Raw genomic sequence first — 24,773 nt, 5'->3', positions numbered from 1 at the left:
CAAACAACCTTTGTATAACAATTTGGGAGATTATAACCTATAAGCCAAAACCCCCCATAGACAATAGTGTACTCGACCGAGTATAGTCCCCGGGGACGGGGATTAACAACGGGACATATAGAGTATGGTTTTTATTTCACTTTCATGTCATATTGTCATTCACTCCTGTAAAATTAGATCTATACTTCATTTAGGTAGAGATAATGGCAGAACAGTCACCCTTTCTCTGCGTCTTTGCAAGAATAAGGGGCTGGTACTCTGGTCATGCAATCATTCATTTTATATTTGAAGTCCTTGCTCTACAGCACTAGGGTCCGGCATAGAGTGGCAACGGGTATTGTTTAAGGCGTGAAGCGGTTACGTAACCCATCCATGTTCGCCTCGTCTCATGACCTCAGGTTGCTCTCGCCTCTCTTTCCGAAGAGTGCCGACCATGAATCCTTCGGTAATTTTCGGATTTTCGCCAATTGTTAAGCGAAAGTATGTTCGGCAAAGTTTGTGTTGTTGTTGTTGTCGTGTGGTGCTGAGCAGAATTGACGTGCTGGCGAAAACGGGAGTGTTTTGAGCTTCAGGAAAATGAGTTTTACCGTTTTAAAATTCCTCTCATATTTTTATGAATATATAATGAGTGTGTTTGAACCAAATTGGAAAGTCTTTTATCGATACTGTCTGGTTTTACTCAATGGTTTACGGTCAGTCATACCGTCTTTTACACGTGCGTCAAGGAAGGACATGTTTATGAAACTGCTGGCGTGTTATGTTTTGATTGGCGTGAAGCAGTGTTTCTGGCCTGAGAGCTCACAAAGTAACTATGGTTGCTACACGACTGGCAGTACGATGCCATCTCGTCGTATTTTTCGCATAATCTCGTGTAATTATCAACCACAAACAAAGCCTCCAAAAAGTTTAACACCTTTGAAGCTCATTTTAATATGAAAGGCCAATGGTCTACCGAGACGACCATGGAACAAAAGTCATGCAAGTGTTACCACTCTGTCTATGTTTCTCTGTGGGTACGGGCCTATTAACGAATGTAAATTAGGGGCGTATATATGGACAGGGGACTATATTCAGTTGAGTACTGTACGTGGGCCTGGTTGATGTCAAATGTTCATCTTAACCAATGGAAATTTTCATTTCTAGAGAACTCTAAACAGAAGACATACTTTTTAGAAAGATACTATAGGATCATCAATGATAAATGAAAGTTTCAACTCGAATAATCTTTAAATAACAGATTGAGAGATGATAACCTACGTTTCTAAATCCTCCTGAATTTGACTCCAGCTGGAAAAATGCATAACCACCGCCCCCCCCCCCCTTACAGGACCGTGACCCTTCAAAAGTGTTTTCAAGAAAAAGAATGACATTCTTTAATTTTCATGCGCAAAAAACACTGACCCTCCCCGGCATCTCGCAGTCCGTATCAATGATATCTTAATTGACATATACTTTCCCATTTGACCTTTGAATTTTCACAGAATATTTTTAACCTCTACAAATAATCACTTGGGTGAAATTCCAATATCATATTTCTTATTCATATCTGCTCTTTTGAACACCCTATTCTCATCACGTACATTAATATAAATTGTCAAACATTTATAAAAGCACAGATTAAGCTAGTTTTGTATTGTAAAAACATATTCGTAGTTTCCTCATAGACTACAACGTATGTTGAGTCAACATTTTCAGTGAAATTCCAAAATCAAATTTCTTGCACACACATGTACTTTTTACCACCTTAGGCTAATCAAATTATCAAACGTCTATAAATACACAGATTTAGTTAGTTTTGTTATGTAAAAAAATATTCATATTTCCTCATAGCCTACAATGTATAGTGAATCAATATTTCGGTGAAGTTCCAAAATCAAATTTCTTGCACACACATGCACTTGTCACCATCCTAGTCTAATCAAGTACATTTATATCAATTATCAAACGTGTATAAGTGCACAGAGTAGTTTTGTATTGGAAAACAATGTTCACAGTTTTCTCACAGAGAATAGTGAATCAACATTTTCAATGGAATTCAAAAGTCAAATTTCTTGTTCACACATGTACTTTTTACCTCCTACTTCAAGCAAAGAACATTTACATAGATTGTCAAACACATATACAGCTTTATTTGTCCGAGAAATTTGTTAACAGTTTGCCCAATAGATTCCAATGTAGGTAAAGCACTGTATCAGCTACATCTTGCCTTCTTATAGTTGCAATACTTGCGAAAAAATAATGGCCTTCCCCGAAGGCATGCGTGAAATTTCATGACCCTTCAAAAATGCTTTCGCGAAAAACAGTGACTCATCCAAAACACACCGGCCCTATAACCCCCCCCCGTAATTTCTGTCCAGTCCCTTACTTTACCCAACAGATTAGCTGTATCGAAGTGACAATACTTACTCAAGATACTGTTATTGCACCACATTTCATGCAGTTTGATGAGTGAACAGGCTTCTAGCAAAAAATTGCGGAGTGTCAACCTATGGGACATACCTTGGGACCATTTTCAATGGAAACACAATGTCAGTAGATTTGGAAAGGGGCTTACAAATTTTCTTTAGTTAGGAGTTGGATTGAAAATTTTTGTGGTGTGCTAGGGGTATTTAAATCTTTTGACAGTTTTAAAGATTCTCCCGCCCCTTCAAGAAGTGTTTATGAACAAAAGCGCCCTACAGTGCCTTACAGTACAGCACAAGACAGCAAAACAAAAAAACAATACATTAAAACACAGCAGATAGTTGAGTACAATAAAGTACATACAGTGCAGTACAGTACAGTACAGTACAGTACAGTACAGTACAGTACAGTACAGTACAGTACAGTACAGTACAATACAATACAATACAATACAATACAATACAATACAATACAATAAAAAACAATACAATACAATACAATACAATACTATTCAAAGTAATACAATGCAATCCAATGCAAAAGAATACAATACAATACATACCATATGTAAAATAATCAGTTTTTAACCCTATTTTCACACTTTTTTCAACTTGATCTCCCCGAGTTACACATTTTCGATTAGATTTTCGAATAGAAAATGTTTTCAATGGTGTTTGGATTACCTAAATGACTTAATGCCCATTTACATCTTGACCTTTGATGGAACATCATACAATTTGCATCAGATTCCTGCAAATTGTACCAGAGGAGTATGGTGTTCCGTACCATCCACATATCTTTCCTAACACATTTGCCAAGTATCTGGGTAAAATAATTATTAAGCACATTCAAACAGTATCAGTCATTTTAGCAACAGATGCGCTTGCCACGAAACATCCTCAAACAAATTATGGGCTAAAGTGTATTGCCTGTGTAATATTTTCTCAGCATCAATATCCGGCTCTACGACGGCGGTAATTTTGTCATGTGCCGCATTTGCCCGTACATTACTGCACAAACGCATCGAGTGTTATAATGTGATATAATCTTTAAAATATTCAAAACTTAAATCATGAAAATGTTGTATATAGACTGTTACTAGGAGACGTTTAATAGTTTGATCCAGAGAATTAACGATCGCGGAAAAAAGGAAGATGCCGTCATCACGCGACTATGCGGTTTTTGTTGGTGCTGGTAAATTTGTTTTAAAAGAAACGACGAATTAGTTGTTTACACTTCTCTCCACCACCCTAGGTTTGTACAGATTGGAGTCTCTGCTGGAAATAGCGTCGAAACGAAATTGGATCGTCTTGCCGCTTCATTTACGCGGTAATGACAACGTTCGACCATTCCTGCAGAGGATAAGAGCGTCCGATGCGTACAATGTCGTGGTCGACACGTCGTCAATAAACAGAACTGAATCAGTACTGACACAGGTAAGTCGATGTTCATACGTGGGGTCTGGGCCACGGATGATCTAATGTTTGCCCTCATGTCCAGTTATTTGTCAACGTCCCCGTCAACTTGTCTTCTTTCCTGTCCTTACCAACCTGTCTGCCTGTGTCTGCCTGCCTGCCTGCCTGTCTCTGTCTGTCTGTCTGTCTGTCTGTCTGTCTGTCTGTCCGTCTCTGTTACGCATATTTTCCATATAAACTTGGCTGGACTTAAATTAGTGACATGCGTACAATCTTACATTCATTGTTTTTCGCTCTGGATAATTTGCCGAATACGATCAAAACTCTCCGTTGCAAGCTGCGTACACCACTGAGCTGCGTGGAAATGTAAAATTGAAAAACGTACATTAGTTTTTCTTGTGAATGTTCTTTGCAAACATGCATGAACAAATATCAATAAAGGTCAAATAGGCAGACTGTCTGCTTACATCCCCTAGTCACAGACGGCTGATGCGTTTGGAGTCTTTGAGTGATTGTCATGTCTTAGAGATGCACGTAGGAGAGATAAAGAACTGCTTCTCCAGAACCCATATATCATTCATGAAGCTGATAAGAAAACACATGAATTATAGACGAGATAACATAGGAAATGCATCAGCTTTTGAGATATCAAAACACACCAGCAGTTTGATTGATATAAACGCGATCCTTTCTTTTTTTCTCGTGACGCCTCAGTCGGCTTATGAAATAGTTGTTTGCTTCTCTGGGGAGACGCGCCTTGCATTTCGTCGAATCCGTTAAACAAATGAAGTCGTGCCGCGAGAACCGCGTAACAGTCTCTTGTGCTTTAACGTTGTGAAGTATTTCACGGATTTTAGCCACCACGCCGAGAAATTAATTGCTTTGTTTATGATTTTGTTTATTACGCTATTCGGCAATAAGCTATGCAAACAGAACTTGTAAACCACTTGTCTTCGACGGACGTGTTTTCCAAACAATAAACACGGTCTGTATAGTCTTATATTCTATCAAGGGAAAACTTTGGGGCCAGTCGTTTAAGAAGGGCCAGAGAACTTGACTTCAACAACTTGCGAGAAGGCCCTCGTGAACAATGTCTTCCTAAAGACACCAATTACTCAAAGCATGTACCATGCGGGGAATATCGCTTACATTCCACATTGTTCACCTGAAAAACAAATCTAGACCCAAGCACAGAAATTCGTAGATATGCTGTAGCACCGCGCTAGGGAAGAAGAAATTACCCCGGGCTTTTTCAACGGCTGCTGTGGACCCAGGTGTTATATTTGACCGCTTAGCCGTCGCGGTATGCGTGTAATTATTTTCAAAAAAATGGGTGTCCTAAGAGAATAAAGAGATTGTTGTTGTGTAAAGTGGACGCCATTAATTTCGGTAGCGGACGACCACTAATGACAACTAATTACCGCAGACAACGTGGTTTTTAACAGCGAATGACGTAGACTGGCCTTTCAATGAAGCCAGATCGGTCGCCAGAGAGCAAAAAACAACTGAAAACATCGTCTTCAGATACAACAAGATACACCCGCTACACTTCTCTTAGTTTCTCAGCTATCGATCGACGTTGGCGACTTAATGCATGGACATGTTGACTCCTTGTCCCCAGGGCACCTATATAACCGGGTTTTCCATAAGTCATCGAGCACTTTCTTAGTATTTTTTGTTCAGTTTAGTGAGTGCAACCGTACGTAATCACCTTCACATCGACGGCTGGAAAATAGGGCATAACAGGACCAGCAATCTAGCTACGCATATTTCCGTATTTAACAAAAATGTATTCCTAGTACACGCTTCTTCTTCATGTAATATGAGTTTCAGCCTTATCGGAAGTGAAGCAATGGTCACATGACACACGAGAGAGAGAGAGAGAGAGAGAGAGAGAGAGAGAGAGAGAGAGAGAGAGAGAGAGAGAGAGAGAGAGAGAGAGAGAGAGAGAGAGAGAAGGGGAGAGAGAGACAGACAGAGACAGACAGAACATAATCCTCATTTCATTCACAATGTTTTATATGAAGCATTTTTTAAATTTACCATTGTTGTATTAAGCAAAAACATGGTCGACAAAAAGTCTTCCAGTGTATGAAAGAGGATATCTAAATTCTTCTGCTCAGGTAAAGATAATATAGAGCGATCTTTGTTCTTGTATGCTTTTACTCTCTTTATATACTAATGAAGTGTCAAATTGTCTTTTTTATTGCTTATAGGCCTTGCAGCTTGCCATGATGACGGTAAAATATCATTATGTAGTACTTGATTTCGTAAGTATCTCCTATATTCACGTGCGATCCCTTTGTATAGTCAATTGGTATTCCGTACAGAATACGGCTCGGGAGTTCTTTCATCCATAGGGAAATGAAATTACGATAGATGAATGACAAATTCTCTCCATTGGTATGCCGGTATCAAATCAATCCAATGTTACCAATAATGAGAGCGAAAGAGAGACAGAGAGACATACAATATAGACAGAGACAGAGAGACAGAGAAAGAGAGAGACGCGGCGTCAAAGACACTCAAACAAACAGACAGACTGACAGACAGATAGATAGATATATAGGTAGGTAGATAGACAGGTAGAAGATAGAGACAGACAGACAGGCAGACAAACTATAGATAGATAGATAGATAGATACATACATACATACATACATACATACATACATACATACATACATACATACATACATACATACATACATACATACATACATACATACATACATACATACATACATACATCTGTTGACGTACAAGTATCATTACTAGAATCCTATTTAGAAAATATCCACGGTAGCAGATATCCGTCTTGTCTGTCCTAATGGCTTTCTGGCCGTCAATCATACGAGAAAATGACATAAATATGACAATCTTGAATTTAAAATTCACTACGCATTTCATATTTTATTCAACTGAGTCTGAGAACCTTCATTCCTCAATTTCTGTTCTTTAGGACTTACAAAACATAGACCTAGAAAATTTTAAACACAACAATGTAAACATTACGGGGTTGAACATGGTAGATCGGACTCATCCCCGACACAAAGACTTTATGAATGCCTGGACGAAGATTATACAGCATTACGAGGAAGTAAAATATATGAAATATATTAAGGTGAGTTTTTTAACAGAGCTTTACGGCGATTAAATAGACCACAATCTGGAGAATCGACAGAGCAAGGGGGCTGTATAAATGAAGACTCGCCAAAATTAGTGAGCATAGAGCTTGTCATAACCTCTTGTGACCCGAAGCAAAAGTTCAAGTGAACACGTACACCCTCGTTCAAGCATGACATTATACCTGATATCATATCATGACAAGAGTGTGCGCTAGTATGATAACTCCGGGCAGTATTAGTAAAACGGTCCTCATCTCCATTCCAAGTAAGTCAGAACAGTGAACGTTTGAAGTTGTCTTGATCAAATGCATTAATCTCTGCTTTTCGATACGTCAATTTTCAACGAGATTAAAATCAGTAAAATCCGTACAAATTAGCGTTCGGAAACTTCTGCAAATGATGGCAAGTTGCATGCACTGCGTATAAAGGGCGTAGATCGATTAATATCAGTGCAACTATGTCCCCAGATGATGTAAGCGAAGATTGCATCACATACATCTGCGTTTGACAAATAGACTTGGTTGTAATACCTGGCTGTCTGTGTGTTTATCTCTATTCTAATTGGCAGTGAACCCTTCAGCTTTGGTACTGATATCTCCTCTCTTCCACTCTAGTTTCAAGCGGCATTGACGTACGATTCGGTGGCGGTCATCAACGATGCTCTCCGGCGAATGCACCTGGACAACGAGAACCTGGTACCGGAGCAACTGACATGTGACCACGACAAAGCTATTAAACAGTGGAGACATGGCGAGAAGATGAGAAATTATTTGAAAAACGTAATTATGATTGCAAATATAGAAATAACGGGCGACGCGCTGACCATTAAGCTTAACGTTTATTTGTTGGCAAGGGCGAGAGGAAAGCCAAAAATTAATTTGGCTTTCCTCGAGCCCGCGCCCACAAATAAACGTTAATGGTCAGAGCGGAGTCTGTTATTTCCATTATATTATCAGCGAACCCAAGAAAACCGTCAAATTTCCGAAATTTCAGGAGCGAACGACAACTGGGCCCCAGAAACTGAGCAATACGCGATGCACTGTCACGCGCGCTGTAAAAATGGCAAATCAGGGGATGTTTTCAGAAAAAAGTATCTCAGCTTGACCTACAAGTGCTCCATTTTATTTTGTGATTGATTATGATTTACTTTTCAGCTGTAAAGTTACGATACTTGAGTTGTTAATCTTATTATTCATATTCATGAGCATGTAAACAAACCATTACTGTGTATTTGTGGTCAGTCACGTGGTTCAGCTCGACCAATCTAAATGCGACGGGCAGGGCATGGTAATATAATGTATTTTCTGTCTCACCAAAATTATACTAGACTGATGCCGTTTCATTTCTGTGTTACCACCGAGCGCTTCCGTTTTGGCCGTTGTGAGTGTGACCGTGTGTGGATATTGATAGAGCCCTGCAGTTTCAGCAACGCAAAAAGACAATATAAGAAACGGCAAATTTCCAGTCACAAATCACAACACAGTCGGCATAGTCTGATGTGGACAAAGCATGGCAAACATTGACATTTGCTTATCTACCAATGACGTCCATCAGTGATCGTCTCGCTCTCGTTCGATTCTCACGATAGAGTCAGTATTTCGTCAGCAGACTACAGAGGGCGCTCTAAGCCATATCGTGAACAGATGGTGCAGGGATGGGCAGTGTCGTACACATAACCTATGATAACCTTAAATGCAGCTAGCTGTGCCTGTGTTTTTATCGGGTGTAATCGGCTTTCGCGGCAATGTTCCAGTTTAACTGCATCCTTCACATCTTGAGAAACGGGTTCAAGTTGAAAAATTGAAGTTTTCGTCATCAATTAGCAATTATGTTAATTGGGACGCGTACAGTTATTATACGGTGTGTGGGTTGTATTGCTAAGCTTTAGAATGTATCAGTTTATTTGTCATTTGTTTCTCTTTTTAACAGGTCGAGGTCCAGGGTTTGACGGGCCAAATAAAATTTGACGAAGCGGGCCGGCGCAGTAACTACAGCATAGATTTGATGGGCCTTGTGCGAAATGAAGACACCGGCGTGACGACGTTTGACAAAGTTCGTTTTGCCGTTTCGTTGAAAATAATGTACTCAAATTTCTTCTTTTTATAGGGTCATAAATTTTGAACGCCAATTCCCAATCACATTGTAGAGTAGAAAAAATTAAAGATATCGCACGTATACGATGCAAAATGCTAAAATGCCACTCACTTGTAAATTTGAATAATATGGATGCTTAATACGATGAATTTAGGTCTCAGTCACTGTATATAGGTCATTGCCCGGTCAAAACTTGCACAGCAATCTCGGCAGAATGGCGTCGTAGTATTATAGTACTATCTGCAAATGTAAACATATGCCTTTTCCATCAACCACTGTGACTGCATGCCTTCAGGCATATGTGAATCTTTCGCAATACCTGAGCCTTAGATATTCTCAATATGGCGCCAATAAACTAGTTGATGTGCCGGTTATTCGCATAACCTACATTTGTGCGAGCGAGTGAGATCACAAATTACAGCCTCATGTGTGTTTAACCCATCTTTTTTTTTCCAACTTCACAAAACATTTAACCTTTGCAATTGCGTCCGTTTTCCAGGTTGGCACATGGCACTCCAGCAACCCCGGCGCTTTTTCAATCGGAGGAGATGGACGAATTGTAGATCCTACCGTTACCGACAGCTTCAACAAAACGCTAATCATCACCACCATATTGGTAAGGAAAGAGCTCTTCTCCATTCTTTAGACAACACTGCGCATGTCATCATAGTGAAGACGTGGACGATAATGTTACCCAATTCTAATTCAGTCTGGATGTCTGATAACTATAATAATTAAAGGTCCCATGGCTGTCACTTTTGATTTAATTTTCATCAGAGCGTAACTTCGTCCCATGAGACAAATAGCCATGTCCTTTTTTTTTGCCTGCAGTGTGTCGACATGCAAGTTGCTGACAAAATGCCTTATGATGATATCCAATATCCTGTGTAGCTGTTGTTAAAAAATGAATTTTTAGTACGGACTGAAATTAGGCTGTCGTCTGTAACATTTTTCGTGTTGAAAAGTTGAACACAGTCATTCCGACATAAGCTTATTTGGTAAATAGAAATAAAAAACTGTATTTTACAAACACAAGAGGCAGATAATCAGGAAATATACCACAGAATTTACATTATATGATTTGTCGCATTTATTGTGTTTGATGTTTATTTGTGTTTACTTTTTATTTTTAGCTTTTGCCCATGCTATTTTTTCCAGAGGGGGGGGGGGGTACAAAGGGTGAGAATCGCATGTAGCCGAAAATATAGCTTGGAAAATTTTTGGGTACACATATATCAAAGGTGTCACAACTAAAGATGGGAAAACATTCAACTTCAATGCAGATTGACGGATACAACTGAAGAGCACCGGGATGTACATCCACCACGTGGTAGAAATCAACCCTGGACTGAGTGGCTGTGTGCCTTTAATGATGAATATACAAACATACACACGCAGAGAGATAGTGTTGATTGTACTGCAGCTTGGCAACGGTACCAAGTACTCTTCAGTCTTTAATTTGGCTGGAACAGAGACTTTGTCGTTTTTGTGCACATGTATTGTATTGACCAATATTTAGAAGCTTTATGTTGGTTTCTTGCAGTCTGAACCGTACTATATGTTGAAGAAGAACGCCGATGAGTTTGACAAGAAGGAAGATAAATACGAAGGGTACTGCGTTGAACTGATGAAGAACATTGCTAAGCACATGCCAATCAACTACAAATTTGAACTTGTCGGTGATTCCAGGTACGGGGAGTACAGTCCGAAGACGAATCGATGGGATGGTATGATAGGAGAATTGATAGACGGGGTAAGATATCGTCACAGTAACAGTAATCCACGAGTTCACATTAATGATCCCCAACTCCAGCATTTTCAATGTCCGGGGACAATGCAGTTTGTTTGCCATCCGGGACATTTAACGTTACAAGCTGTTCAAGGGGCAGATTTTTATCAGCTTTAATTATCTTTGAAACTGGCTAACTGTGCTGAACTTTTGAATGAGGGCAAAACACCGAAATCACGTAAACATTCAATTTCAGCAACCACTGATGAAAGAACCAGGAATTGGGCACCGTGGCTCTAAGTAAAATGTCTATGTCATAGTGGAAGGTTCCATAGAGCCGTGTCCATAGAGTCTGACATAAGGGGTAAATTGACCTGGTAAACGTACTCTCTGCGAACAATTAGAATCATTTCAAAATGTTTCATGCATTTGGTATGAATGAAAAGGCCATTTAACATACTATCGAATCATTACACAATGGAATTAGCCTGAGCATCAGTGACGTCAGAATGACGTCATACTTCAAAAGAAACTTAATGAAATAAATTAGAATAGATAAATGGGGAACATGGAAAGATAACAGTCTACCAATCATCTTTATAATCACTCTCTTCAAAAGCAATGTTCGTCACGATGTCTTCAAACTGAACTTCGCCTTCCTCTTATCTTCAGCAATAATTTATCTCACTTCTTATCTCGTATTTCAAACAACGCGTCACAATTTTCTATATTTTAGTAAGTCGTTTAAACATATCAGCCTCTCAGGTAACAAAGATTCAACCCCAAAAATTCGAGGAGCCCTACCTGTTGGCGACCCTAGACATTTTTTTCGTGTTTTCATACCATTTCGAGTGAAGTCCAAACAATTTGCCGAGATTTATGCGCCTCAGCCAACAAAAACAATAAGAAATCTTCTTTCCGACCTCCCATAATTTTCTGAGGCGTGTTACCGGAAACACACATTTTTTATTTATTTTGCCTTACTTTGTCATTTCAACTTTGCAGAAAGCTGATATTGCAGTTGCACCACTGACGATAACATCGGAAAGGGAACGCTTTGTGGAGTTCACCACGCCATTCATGAGTGTCGGCATCAGTATTATGATCAAGAAGCCCCAGAACACCAAGCCGGGCGTCTTCTCGTTCCTCCACCCGCTCTCTCACGAGATTTGGATGTGCATCGTGTTCGCATACGTTGGCGTCAGTGTGGTGTTGTTTTTGGTCAGCCGCTTCAGCCCCTATGAGTGGCACGCGGTGGACTCTCCCCCGCCGCTGTTCGGTGACTCGGGGGATCGGCAGGAGATGGCCAACGATTTTGGAATCTTTAACAGTCTCTGGTTTTCACTCGGTGCTTTTATGCAGCAAGGTTGTGATATTTCGCCAAGGTTGGTTTTCTGGAGTGTGCAGTGCTTTTACGGTCTTTTTTCCACACGGCAAGCTATAATCGTTTGGACCGCATGATTTTGAAACACACACACAGACACACATTACGCGTAGAAGTAGAAGGTGCATTCTTTCATCTTTTTTCTACCGTAGGTGGCGGTGTAAGCTTATAGTTTGCTGCGCGGTGTAGGATGCATCAGTGAAAGCGTAGCTTCGAGTGTGTTGCAGTTGCCAAGACTTTTCTTTCAAGCGACACAGACGTTGCAATGAAGTCCGTTTTAAGTCAGATTTCTACTTTTCCGGCCGAAACTCATTAGCAACATGAGAACAAAATATAGAACGCTAACGCGCTCCTCCAGAAAAAATACGTCCAAAGACCGGCTGATGTTGAATTCGGCTTGTCATCGCCTCATTATCATTTTCATAATTGGCATTTTCGCCACAGTCTGTTACAAACAATGACGACCACCACATATCATTCTTAACATTTGTCTATTGTGCGCTAAAATCATGACATTTAGCTATTTCGAAAGCATTACAATAAAGGGTATCTAAAGAGTTGATGTGTCCAATGTACAAATTTAAATTGAGATACAAAAGATAAGTTGACGAGGTCATGGCTTATAAACTCCTGTACCAAAGCAAGCGCATCTTCAAAATCCAAAGATCCTTGCCAAAATTGATCTGTCATACTAGTGATTTTGAAAGTATCCATAATTAAACAGATTTCAAACATCTGAAATTTAAATTAACATAGTGACAAGTACTCTTTTCCTTCGAGTGTGTATACTTATTAGCTCAAAAGTAGCTTGTATTTCGTCCATAATGCAAAAGACAGTGTTTGCTTTTGTCGCCTATGGCCGCATTATCTATACATTGACTTTAGAAAAAAAAGATACCTTGAAAGTAAAACGTGGAAGTAAAACTATGCAGTCTATTTTCATCAAAACTTGCACACAGATCGACTTTCCGCCGCGCGCACATTATACCAACCTCGAAGCAAATCAAACGGTAATTTAAACGGGATGTGCAAATTCCTTTGTCTGTGTCGTTTTGAAGTGACAAGGTCAAAGCTCTATACACCATGCATGCAGCTTAAGACCGTAAAATGCCTGGCTGAAACATGATGCTTTGCGTTTGAAAGAGGCCTTCCTTAGAGGGATATCCTTTCTTGCTGCGTAGCATTTTGCGGTCATTGACCTGTTGAGAATGAATGGTGCATATAGCTGGCAAAACCAAATCTTTTTTGCACTTTGTGAATTGACTATTTTTGCAATCAAAATGGTCAACATGTACACGTTTGTTTACCGTTCTATGAATAACAAGTTAAATTACGATACATTTTAGAATACATCGTTGTCTGCATTCCACATGACGACTTACTTGTATCCTCAATTTTATCTTTCACAATACCAAAGTCGGCTCCTCATTAATTGAGAGGGTGTCGGCATGAAACGCATCAATTTTGTTCCTGTTAGTCCATTTTAATAATGTTTAAGCATTATACACTCCGTTACGTGTTAAAGAAGTCACTATTGTCGTGATTGGCATTTTCCAAAATTTCCAAGGAATTGATAACGGAAGCCGATCAAGTAGCTATTCCAAAAAAGGCCACGTGAATCTTGACAACGCGTGTCTGCCATCAACTTACAATTATAGGTCTACTTGTCTGATATTGAGATTATTCTCGTATCACGTATACACAACCATATGACCGCAACCATATCATAAATTTCAGGACTGATACAAAACAACAGTAACATCATCTACGTCTCCGCTTAAGTCTGCTGTACCTAACCAAAAAATGAATGAACGAGTTTACTCTCTCAAACTGATTTCTCATCGTTATCAAAATATCATAGCTTATGTTTACTAATGGCATGAAAGGAGACGTATTTACAGACAACCCCTTGCAAATGTACAAAAGTAAACGGTTGCTTTTGTGGAAGGTTACCGTATGCGGAATTCACAAGGCATGTTAACCCTTTGAGAGCTGTATTTTTTCCCACCAAAATTTTAGTGCAATATTTTACCAATTTTTATGAAATTTTCTGTAATTTTTCTCATAATTTTGGACTAAATGAACACAACTTCTCATTGGCCACAGTTTTTTACCAAAATTTTGTCAAAAAATCTGACAAAAATTTACTTAGGCATATTTTATAAGGGTGACACAATTTGACTTTGGTACTCAAAGGGTTAAACTGCGAACCCATATGAGTGTATTGTACGACGATTGCGATTCGAGTAATAACCCCATTGAAATCTGACCTACGTATTTTATAAATAACATTTGTAAGAGCACACGTGCATTTCTTAGCCCTATAGAGTGAAATTCGTGTACACTAATATTGTGATGGCACCCAGCACTGTCACTTTCACCCAATCTATCTCTGCTAGGTCCCTGTCCGGGAGAATTGTTGGCGGCGTCTGGTGGTTCTTCACCCTCATCATAATATCTTCGTATACTGCTAACTTGGCTGCCTTTCTCACCGTTGAAAGAATGGTTTCGCCCATTGAGTCGGCCGATGACCTAAGCAAACAGACTGAAATTGCCTACGGGACCGTCAACGCCGGTTCCACCAAGAAATTCTTTGAGGTAAAGTCGATTAATCGAAATAAAATATGTCAAAATATGTATACACTGTTTCTTTAAGGTGGTAAGCGACCCCCCCCCTCCAAAAAAAACTTTGCTCAAACTTTCTTAAGAAAACTTATCACCAATATTTTCATATTCAAGTCTAAAAGCCTTGTGAATATTAGAGAAAAAGCAACTAATTGCAAGGTGCCTGAAATTTGCCGATATTTTAAATTCAAAATGGCTGCTTTATACTTTGTTAACACCATTAGGAACCTTTCGATTTACACAAAAACAGGACGGCAAAAACTCCATTTGCTCCGACAGAAAAGTATTCTATGAATTTCAGTGTCTGAAAACACAGTGTAACCGAGACGCATTCTACCTCAAAGGGGCAGTCGCAACACCTTTGTACTAATATTTTTTTCTAGAATGCGATGTAAACATAGTTATATATATTACACAATGAAAATAATTCTGTGATGGACTTTTGATGGAATATTGACATGTCAAGGACAAACGTCGGGGACAGATCTCTGGACTCTCAAACTTTTAGAATTTCTTTTCCGACTCACCATATGTTGGGGCTCATTTTAAAGCTCTTGTGTAAGGGTGCAAGAAAAGCTTTGATCGTCTTAGTTTTTCGAAAATCGAAAATTTTATTTTTCCCCCCATAGAGTTAACACGGATGGCGGCCATAAGTTCATTTTCAAATCTCGGTCAATTTTGGGTAATTTATTTCTCTCGTACCAAAATTTGCACGGTGACCCAAAATTTTTATTTTTGAATTTGAAAAAGAATGTTTGAAAGATTCCTTTAGGAAAGTTTGAGCAAAAGTTTAAGTCTTTCATTTTCGAGGCGCATACTACCTTAATGCTATCAGCTTCGATTCCAACTAGGTTCACTGGGGCCAGCCGAAATGTCTAGCTGGCATTGAAACTGTCGGCAGAAAAGGCGTTAAAAAGAAATTATATGAACCTTTGTCGTCGGCAAGATACTTCATTTTGACATGTTGTAAACCATGCATATTTTGTAGTCTGGTCCCCCGCCCCATTTCTACCGCTGGTTGCGCTGCTCACCTGAGCAGCGCGGCCAGCGTCGGTCGAAGGAATTATACACAGATTATCGACAGATTTAATGGCGTGCATATACGTGCAGTAAAATTGTAATTATTCTACAATTTATGTCTTTGTGTGTGTATGTTTGTCTATGCGTTGGGAGTGACACAGACAGACAGACAGACAGACAGACAGACAGACAGGGGAGAAAAACAGAGAAAGACTGACTCCACGTTTCCTCACCACTATGATAGTCTTCATTTTAATGACACTTGCAGGAATCCGATGTGACTGTCTACCAAAAAAATGTGGGCGTACATGAGCACCACAGAGCCCACTGTCTTTGTCGAAACCACGCAAGCTGGCGTAGAGAGAGTGCGTTCTTCTAAAGGCAGGTACGCCTTCCTATTTGAGTCTACAATGAACGAGTACCACAATCAGAGAAAACCGTGCGATACCATAAAAGTTGGCAATAATTTGAATTCTCGAGGATATGGTATAGCCACTCGGAAAGGCTCGCCTCTAAAGTAAGAATGACTTTATTATCTATCAATTTATTTATTTACTTGTCTGTTATTATTTTATGATGATGATGATGATGATGATGATGATGATGTCGATGATGATGATGATGATTGATTCTTAGTTTTTTATTTGTATAACTTGCCTATCGATCTATTTCGTATCCTGTTTATAATTCAGTGGAATTTGCTACAAATAGATATTTGTTTATTGATGTTATTATTGTGTTTAAGTGATTTGTGTGCAATCTTACCACAAGGTCAGTTTGTCACTTAACGTAGAATGCGCCTCGGGACAGATATTCGGACTCTCAAACTTTTACAATTCTTTTCTGATCTACCACTTGAGGGGGCTCATTTTAAAGCTCTTGGTAAAAGAAAAATTTCCACCGTCTTAGTTTTTCGAAAATTGAATGTTTTATTTTCCCCCATAGAATTGACACAGGGATGGCGGCCATTTTGAATTTGAAATATCGGCAAATTAGTCTTTCGTAATTTATTTCTCCAGTACAAAAATTTGCACGGTGAACCCCAATTCTTAGCCTTGATTTTGAAGGAGAATCGTTGAAATATTCATCAATAATTTGAGAAAGTTTTAGCAAACGTATGTCTTTCACTATCGAGGCGCACACTACCTTAATGAGGAATAATGTGCACTTTAGTCATCACTCTGTGCTGTCGTTACCACATCGCCGCAAAACTTCCATAATGAATTTCTGCTGAGATTTCACTGATCGAGACATAAAGCGTCGAAATATCCCAGCTGTAAACTTGGTCTTCCTCACTGATATATGAATTGATATCATGAGTCAAAAATAGGACGTCATGTAAATTACATCACACCGTTCACTTAATAACCATTACATCACAAACTCTTGTACCTCCTTTTCTTTCACTTAATGAAGAGAAAACCTGACTCTAGCAGTCTTGCAGCTGAGGGAACTGGGCGTTCTTCTCAAGCTGGAGAAATCGTGGTGGGTGGAAAAGGGCGAATGTGGTCCGCCCGATTCAAAATCACAGGTAAACTTAATTTTACGGTTGTACTTGCTTATGGCCAAGAATGAATTTTAAAGTGCTTGCCATTACGCTATAAAATGTTCAAACGATGTGGTCGCGATATGAGACAGTACACTGCATTGGTTGACACCCAATTTGAACAAGCGTATCGTCAACCGCCCTCTACTGTGTAACAAACTGGGGTGTACTATGAGGAATATGCAAACCGACGCTCATAACAAAGTAATTTTACTTGTTAGATGTATCGAACATGTCTGCAGGGTGACGGTTCGATTTGTGAAAATTGAAATATAAATTAAAAAACCTGAAAATAAAAACGATTTACAACTAGCAGATTTTTGACATTTGTTGTTCATGTGTAACACATTAATGTCAAATATCTGCGGACAGTAGCTGGTATAATAGTTTCAGGTTTAGTGTTAGTGCATCGATTCCACATTTTCCATGCAAGTTTTCTTTTATATGTTGTTATCCCACTAATTGTTAAAATATGGCAGCCAGCGTCAAGATAGTACATGCAGAGCATAAGCAGCAGCTCCCAAATTACATCGCTGAGACATTTGCTAGAAAGCAGCAAAAACTGTCTACTCGTCCTGAATTTCGTATACGTTTTCGTAAGAGACAGCAGTATAGTAGCCGATGGCGACAAATTGCTTTTCTATTCAGTGTATTGCACTTCTTTTTAAAAGACTTAAGAGTGCTCCGTCATAAACAGATGGTATACTAGTTGTCGGAACATTTCCATCCATTGGCAAGCTTTTGTTTCTGTTTTCCTGTCCACAGGAGCAAGCAAATGCACTGAGCCTGAGCAACGTTGCGGGCGTCTTTTACATTCTTGTCGGTGGCCTAGGCTTAGCCATGGTTGTAGCTCTGCTGGAATTTTGTTACAAGTCCAGAAAAGAAGCTAAAACGTCAAAGGTTTGGGAATTCAGTCTATCTGTCTGTCTGTCTTTCTGAATCTCTCTGTCTTTCTGTTTTTTAGTCTTTGTTTCCACTCATCAGTCTGCCTGTCTGCCTGTCTGTCTGTCTGTCTGTCTGTCTGTCTGTCTGTCTGTCTCTCTCTCTCTCTCTCTCTCTCTCTCTCTCTCTCTCTCTCTCTCTCTCTCTCTCTCTCTCTCTCTCTCTCTCTCTCTCTCTCTCTCTCTCTCTCTCTCTCTCTCTCTCTCTCTCTCTCTCTCTCTCTCTCTCTCTCTCTCTCCAGTTTATTGCATGGTGCATCTTTGAACACAAATTCTGAAAATTGTCTATGCATACGCCGCGGCGGAATAACTCACTTGAAGAGATGAGAGAATTTATATTTGTATGACGGAATTAAACGACCGGAATCATCGACTACGATCATACCGAAACTCGTACAAAAACCATAGCTAAAGAGAAAATTAATAGATTCCCGCCATTTCTCTGAACACTCGACAGTTCGTTATCATCGTATTCGTGTATTGAGTTTATGAAGCTCGTTATGCTGCTTCAGTTCAGAAGTGTGTTTGTTTTTCATCTTCTAGACAACCCTGCAAATGGCAATGAGGGCTAAAGCGCGCATGTCAATTAAAGGTGAAAACAGTACAGTGTCAACGCCAGAGTTCACCAAATCGTTGTCTTCAATGCCGATAACACGGGCAACCAATGTAAGTATCGGAGATTAATCATTAAAAGTTGGATAGAGTCAGGGTTGGGCATTTTAGTTGAGTGGTATGAATGGAAATGGCAACGAAAAATCTGCCAAACAGAGGGTCAACGTGTTTGAATTTCGATGTACCATCCAATTCTGTGCCAGTTTTTTTTCAAGGCTGTGACAGCATTTCTGATCAAGAGAAAAAAAACATACAATCCCTCAACCTGAAAACATTGGCTAATATGCAAATGTGCAAAAAGTTATTACTATTTTTTATCACGACTTTGCTAGACACCCAGAAGTGGAAATCGTTGAAAAACTCTAGTTGTCTCAATCACTCGACACTGATTTTAAATTGTCACTTCAGGCGCTACATGCTAATTGGTTCAGATCCAGGGTCATTGAAACTGTGCCCATTCAATTACCATATTCTGCACGTTCCCGTTTAAATTGAATGTTCTGTAACCTATTCTTTTCATATATGTTTTTCTTGATAATTAACAGTCACGTACACCCCCTAAGGTAACATTTATTAATTTCTTCGTTTTTTTCTTCACCGCATGCTGTAGTGACGCCAATAAGCATTTACTCATCCACATGTGGTGTTCCATGGTGCCATGTTCTGGTGCATTATCTTTCGTTGCTACGTGAATGACACTTCTTTGATGCATGAATTTTTTGGACATGCGTGGTGTAAAGTCACGTGGGCTGTCATAAGCGTGGAAGCGCCGATGAGTATTTTGCATAAAAAACCTGACTGGCAGGCAAAGTCAGACATGTTGAGCAGCTTTTAGAAGGCTGAATTTTGCGAAGTCATCTCCGATCCATGGCTGATCAATTTAATGTCTTGCCATTCGAAGCGTGTAAATGAACTATGATAGCCGTGCCTTTAGGACTTTGCGGTATTCACAACATACGTCCATTAAATGACGTCTAGGAATACAGAGAGTAGTGTGCATGTGTTGGACAGTATGTAGGCCTCACACCGATCAATTACTGATTGCATGCTGCGGCTAACACAATGGAAAATGTCTGCTTAATTGTTCGCACATAGCTTGTAAAATCAGTAAGCGTTGTGATATTTCTTTCTCTGTAAACGGCGCTAGTGCTCACTGTTAGAATAAAGCAATTGCAATCTGGCTATTTTGTTTTATTTTGATGAAACAGCTTAGAGAACATAGTCTGGTAGTTTATAGCGTTGATGCAAGGATATGGAATGCAAAGACGGCATAAACCGTTTACTTGATCCCGTTCTCATGGTCATGAAACTCGTTTTTCAATTTGTCGTCTCCAGGGAGGTTCTGGGCACCCATTTGGTAGAAAAACTTTAACTCCTTCTCCCAGCGAAGAAGATTTGCTAGCTAAGGGAATACGAGAAGATATCTACCTCAAAGAAAGTATCAATCACTTAATATTTACTTGAATTTTTTCTATCGTTTTCATCACATTGTGAACTCCAAAAAGTTCAACTTTGTAAGCACTCCCGCTCGAAAACTCCCTAAATGTAAAGCTTTTCCAAATAAACATAATAATTGACGACGCCCTCAACGTCATCAGGCGACAGATGGCGACAGATAAATACCAATTTTGCGATTTCATTCTTAAGCTGCAGAAATTGTCAAGAAATTAATTCTTGAAAGCCAATGAGCGAACTATTTCAATTAGTTGAGGAGTTGAAAATATGTATCTCATATTGTACAGACGTTAGCTTTTTGAGTGCCATTGCATTGCCAGGCTGTTTCGCGTACCGCCGCATCACGAGGCATCGGCAGGGAAACCGCGCTTCGCGCCGCAACATCATGTCATCTGGCGTCACGTTCTTTGCGCTAATTGCATGTCAATTTGTCATTTCTCTATTAATTTATCAAAGATTACTATTACCATTCTAATTAGCACAATTTATAATTTTTGCAACGTAAAAAATATGCTCCCTTCTTTCTCCCAGCTATAGTCTTGTACAAACTGGGTCTCTAACATCCGTTCCTTCGTATTCTGTCTCTCTATAAAACAGGAGCACCGCCCAAAAATTATCCTGACCACGCCAGAATCTAAGGTAAACGTGTATCACGGTCTCAGTCTTCATGGCAAGTGTGCATTTCAATACGTTTATGTTAGCTGCTAGTTTATAGCCGGTGTCATTCCATGTAAAATGCTTCCACCAATGGACGAGTGTCATGGGCACCACCATATTTATTATGCTGGTACCCGACTACTCTCCCTCCCTCCCGGTTTCTTAAACCTCCATTTCTAGCTCATACATCCGTTATCTCTGTTGCTTTAGTAAATTCAAAAGCATCACTCATTTATATACTTTTGAGGCATCAGCAGTCACGGTTACATTTTCCCATGACCGATATATTCCACAAAAATATTCACGTCTAGAATCATTCAATACAACAAAATATTGAATTTTCTCGATCGATTTAAGCGCGGACATACGGTGTATTTAACAGGGAAATAATGTCTTTATGTCCCACTTATACATTTTCTTGATCTTCTGGACACGATTGGGGACCCATCTCATTATAAGGTCACGACCTCGGCATTCTGATGTAAGAAGAATTTGCATATTTTATAATATTTTTTTTTTTGCATTGATGAAATATTCATTGCGCTTTTTGTGTGTTATCTAGCCGATGCCTGTCTTCTGAAATTAACGGCATCTTCGTCATGTTTAACAGCGAAGCATGGCCCCATCTGGCAAAGACTGAAGAAAATGTCTGACCTATGCCATGTTTAAGCAATCATCGTAAAACCAGGAAAATTGTACGGTGCTCAGCTGTCAGTAATTGCGTAGGATCCTACGACAGTCGAGCTTCTATGAATTATTTCACCCCGAACTTCAGTGAGACAGTTATGAAATTATCAAAAATATGCCAACTCCGATAAAGAAATGTTTTGAGATACTTTTTCTGGCGATGAGGCCAATTGTGCCTACAAATTATCCTCCACTCTGATCCTTTATTGAATAATTTCCCACCAGCAACTCAAAATCTCTAAGGCTATTCCTACTTTTGCCAATATCGTTCGATACATGATGCGATTGATCACTGGTATTTGGTAATCGCGGAAGAAGCAATGTATTTGAAAGAAATGAATATTATACTTGTGAATGAATGAATATTATACTTGTTCAGTCACTGTGAAGCATTGATTGAACTGGCAGATTTAGTCTCCGTCCATCATATGCTTGTTCCCATGTGACGTTAGAGTGGCCCATTGCCATGTGCTCAGAAAAAATGACATACCATACCACTATAAAGTCCTACTTTCAGGTTCTTACCAATGCTGTTTGGTAAGATGGTAATATTCATCGCACATCAGCGTCGTCACAAAATATCTTTTCAATCATCAGCGTTAGTTTTGAAAGTCAAAATGTTTTGAGAAAACGTGCATTAATGAAGATCAAATGTCGTACGTGTAGCTGAATTTCGATACATAAAGTTAACGTCAAGAACGGCTAGGCGTGCTCCATTATGTCAAAATTATTGACTAAGTGGTGCAATTATTCATTTGTTTCATATACATAAATTTGCTCCGGTTAACAACAAACTAAGGCTTCACGACGATTTATTTTATGAGTAAGACTGGGCATGCTAGACAACTGAGAACTGAGAACACATAGACACTTTTTTGCGTTGCACTTAAATCATCTTCAGGGTGGCCTTGAGGTGACCCTGCACTTTTCCTGAGGCGAAGAAACTTAGGAAGATTCTAATTTATGTTCTAAGTTTCCCTAAATCACTTTCCTCTTACAAGTCCGCGGACCCTTCATGTTTTGTTTGTTTGTTTGTTTAATTTTCACGAATAGCTATTGACAGTAAATATGAAATATTTTGCTGCCCCTTTAGGTCTCAGAATGAAAACATTAAAAAAAATTCAGATACGTCATTTCTGTGTGCATGCTATGAGAAACGCACATATATTATTTGGGTCTGAGCAAATCAAGGTACCCGTGCATGACAAAGGTCCCTGCTCCGAGACACATGGTCGGTTGTCTTTAGCTAATACTTATCTCCGTTTCAACCCTAGCAGATGCTTCACATTGATGGTCGAGATTCCTGCAACGGCACCAACGCTCACACACAAGTCTGACGTCTAACTCCTGCTTCCAGCACTCCCGCCCGCGGACGACCGCGCATGCGCGACAGCTTCCTCCTTAGAACCGCAGAACTCCAAAAATCGCGTAATCCGCTCGAGTAATTGCGAAGAGAAATTAATTGAGAGACATTATAGCATAGCTCATTTTTACCTGAATCAATTTTCCTAAATATGTGATTTATGTAAATGACGTCAATGTTGTTAATTACACAATTATCGTGACCTGTATTAAATTGTTCATAATGACAGCAACATTCGTTGTCAAGTATTAGTCATTAAATACTATCTATCTTCTAAGTATTGGAGTCCCGTTTTTTTATTTGTATGTGTTTTTGGATGCAAGTGTCACAGTGTCGCCCAGGGAAAGGTTCCCAGCAAAGCCAGTTTAGTTTGCCGGTCGATATACTGTTACCAACTTTTCGAATCAGGGAAGGGCTGGCATGAAGATTATATAAACACACAGAGACACAGCGAGGTAAAGACTAATGAATTGTCGCAGTGAAGCACTTTAAGTTGCCAGGCAATGCAGGATCCACGTCAGTAATAAAACTTTGGCCGTTCCCTCAAATATCACCAATTAGCCCCTGTTTCCTATAAAATGAACGAGGGCGTTCTTTATATTATGTCTCTGCCCATCCAATCACAAAATTACTGATATAATTTCGATGGCCACGGATTCATTATTTTCTCTATAATACAGTTTCATAACCTAGAGATTGTGAACAGTTCTACACACATTACGTTCCGAAATTAATGTAACGGACGGTCAATGGAAAATAAAGATCCTCATTTTATGTGAAATTAACTGAAAAGGACTCGTCTTTAATAAGAAAACAGATTTGATATAGTTCAATACACATATTACAATAAGCTGGAAAGAATTCACGTCTTATATCGTAAATTGGAGGTTCTGAATTTGTATCTCTGTTAATCAGTCTTTCCCCTATCTCGAGTTCAAACTAGTTCAGTGAGTGAGCAGCCTATAGGTATACCTGACGGGAAAAGATTAATTGTCAAGGCGTGTTTTATCATAAGATATCTTGATAAAGTTAAGGAGTCCATATTCTCGATCTCTATGAATGATTTGATAAATGTGTACAGTAATTTCATGACAACCTAGGTATAATTTATGGAGAGTCCATTAATATTATGTAGTCTTATAGGTCAAACAATATTTATATAAACATAAATTCAGTCCGTAAATGAAAGAGTCCCACCTTAGTTTGCACATGATGTGTCTTGCAAACGAATCCCGACAAAATTCACAATTGATTGAAAAGAATTTGGACTCTATGAAGCCGTGTGTCATAAAAACAATCATTTATTTTATTAAATATTTTTGAAATGGTCAAAATGGATGGAATACAAAACATTTTACATATACATCGAGCACATCACTTATACATGCATACTGCGATAAAACAACTGTAGGTATAATATTAGAGGGAGACGGTCGTCGGAACTCTGCTCAAAGGTTGTCAGGGACGCCTACGACCGATGTAAACACTGTATCTAGCGTGCGTTGGCGATTGATGAAAGTTAAAACATGTTTGTTAACAATGAATATCGTAAAGTTTAAATGTTGCAGCTATGTTGACTTGATGCATCTAGATATCATGCATGAAATGCATTGTTTGTAAACAAGAAGGTGGCACACGCGCAGTTCCGTCGACCGCCTCCCTTTAATGTGAAACAGTTCATCACTATGAAAATGGCTAATTTTGCATTTGAACT

The 24,773-nt window shown here is 39.2% G+C and overlaps 1 protein-coding gene across 1 annotated transcript in view; it reads left to right on the top strand.

Moving 5' to 3' along the window:
- Positions 1-23,336, top strand: part of LOC139131218 (glutamate receptor 4-like) — a 53,626-nt gene extending 30,290 nt beyond the window's left edge. The window contains 18 exon segments of the mRNA XM_070697192.1: positions 3,658-3,839; positions 6,035-6,088; positions 6,781-6,942; positions 7,561-7,725; positions 8,876-8,998; positions 9,540-9,656; positions 10,584-10,793; positions 11,775-12,154; positions 14,553-14,751; positions 16,067-16,090; positions 16,092-16,315; positions 17,215-17,329; positions 18,110-18,244; positions 18,829-18,951; positions 19,443-19,460; positions 20,233-20,335; positions 20,950-21,022; positions 22,974-23,336. Of these exon segments, the coding sequence (XP_070553293.1) occupies positions 3,658-3,839; positions 6,035-6,088; positions 6,781-6,942; positions 7,561-7,725; positions 8,876-8,998; positions 9,540-9,656; positions 10,584-10,793; positions 11,775-12,154; positions 14,553-14,751; positions 16,067-16,090; positions 16,092-16,315; positions 17,215-17,329; positions 18,110-18,244; positions 18,829-18,951; positions 19,443-19,460; positions 20,233-20,335; positions 20,950-20,990 (2,375 nt within the window). The 3' untranslated portion in view covers positions 20,991-21,022; positions 22,974-23,336.
- The last annotated feature ends 1,437 nt before the right edge of the window (positions 23,337-24,773 follow it).

The sequence above is a fragment of the Ptychodera flava genome, chromosome 4, assembly GCF_041260155.1.
Source record: "Ptychodera flava strain L36383 chromosome 4, AS_Pfla_20210202, whole genome shotgun sequence".
Taxonomy (NCBI): Eukaryota; Metazoa; Hemichordata; class Enteropneusta; family Ptychoderidae; genus Ptychodera; species Ptychodera flava.
Note: the sequence above shows the minus strand (reverse complement) of the source record. Positions and strands in the feature narration are given on the sequence as shown.